Source organism: Chaetura pelagica, unplaced genomic scaffold, assembly GCF_000747805.2.
Source record: "Chaetura pelagica isolate M959 unplaced genomic scaffold, ChaPel_1.0 C11265540, whole genome shotgun sequence".
In the NCBI taxonomy this organism is placed as follows: Eukaryota; Metazoa; Chordata; class Aves; order Apodiformes; family Apodidae; genus Chaetura; species Chaetura pelagica.
The window spans coordinates 1-1098 of record NW_009966742.1 but is presented as its reverse complement, the minus strand read 5'-3'; the positions used below and the strand labels follow the sequence as shown (position 1 = coordinate 1098).

Genomic DNA, 1098 nt, shown 5'->3' with positions numbered 1-1098 from the left:
CTCCTCCCGCTGTGCCCCCCCAAGCCAAGCCCCGCTGCCTACTGGGCGTCCTCTCCCTCCAGGAGCCGGCGGTACGTGGCGATCTCCTGCTCCAGGCGGCACTTGACGTCCAGCAGGACCCTGTACTCATGGTTCTGGCGCTCCATGTCGCAGCGCAGCTCGGCCAGCTGCTCCTCCACGCTGCTGATCAGCGCCTGCAGCTGGGCCAGCTGGGTGCCGTAGCGCGCTTCTGTGTCGGCCAAGGTGCCCTCCAGCGCCGCTTTCTGCGGGCAGAGGAGAGGGGCGCGCTCAGGGGGGCAGGGGTGGATTAGCCCCGCGTCCCCCAGCCCGCAGGGAGCCGGCCCCTCGTACCGTGCTGAGCTGGGACTGCAGGTCGATCTCCAGGCTCTGGATGGTGCGGCGCAGCTCGGTGATCTCCGTCTTGCCGCTCTGCAGCTGCTCGGTGTTGATGGCCACCTCCCGGTTCAGCTCTTCCGTCTGCAGCGAGGCAAGACCGCGCGGTTCCAGCGGGACGGTGGGCACAGCCGGGCCCCCCCGCCCCCTGCGCTGCCCGCCCGGCTCACCTTGCTGAAGAACCACTGCTCGGCATCCCGGCGGTTCTTGTCCGCCAGGCTCTCGTACTGCTCCCTCATCTCAGCCAGGATCTTGGTGAGGTCGACTCCAGGAGCTGCGTCCATCTCCACGCTGATCTCTCCACCCACCTGCCCGCGCAGGACATGCATTTCCTGCAGGAAAGAGACACATGATGCACGTCAAAGTGAAATCAGTATATTCCCATCATGACAAATTTCTTATCTGCACCCAGCACGTGACCCCCACAGACCTCCTGGAGGCCCTGGCAGAAAGGATTGTTTCCCTCTCCTTTACTCAGTCCAGAGTCTCTTGACAGCCCTCATTTCACACAGTCCTGCACATTCAACCTGACCACTTTCTCTTGTGCACAAGGTACATTCCATAGGTTCCAGTTTGAGCCTGGCTCTGTGCTCACCTCCTCATGGTTCTTCTTGAGGTAGGCCAGCTCCTCCTTCAGGTTCTCAATCTGCATCTCCAGGTCAGCCCTGGCCAGGGTCAGCTCATCCAGGACCCTGCGCAGGCCGT

The 1098-nt window shown here is 63.1% G+C and overlaps 1 protein-coding gene across 1 annotated transcript; it reads right to left on the bottom strand.

The window, feature by feature from the left end:
• Nucleotides 1-38: 38 nt before the first annotated feature.
• On the bottom strand, nucleotides 39-1092 carry LOC104384801 (keratin, type I cytoskeletal 14-like). Its single transcript, XM_010005710.1, has 4 exons — nucleotides 989-1092; nucleotides 564-725; nucleotides 352-477; nucleotides 39-263 (listed from the first exon to the last, which is right to left on the bottom strand). Exons 1-4 carry the CDS (start codon nucleotides 1043-1045, stop codon nucleotides 39-41), a joined length of 570 nt encoding a protein of 189 aa, XP_010004012.1. The 5' UTR covers nucleotides 1046-1092.
• Between the last annotated feature and the right edge of the window lie 6 nt (nucleotides 1093-1098).

What these genes read in the sequence shown, in the direction of transcription:
- LOC104384801 (XM_010005710.1), bottom strand. Translation starts at nt 1,045, where the DNA reads ATGCAGATTGAGAACCTGAAGGAGGAGCTGGCCTACCTCAAGAAGAAC. An exon ending in AGCAGTGGTTCTTCAGCAAG is followed by an intron (nt 478 to 563) that starts GTGAGCCGGGCG and finishes GCCTCGCTGCAG; the next exon opens with ACGGAAGAGCTGAACCGGGA. An exon ending in TGCAGTCCCAGCTCAGCACG is followed by an intron (nt 264 to 351) that starts GTACGAGGGGCC and finishes CTCTGCCCGCAG; the next exon opens with AAAGCGGCGCTGGAGGGCAC.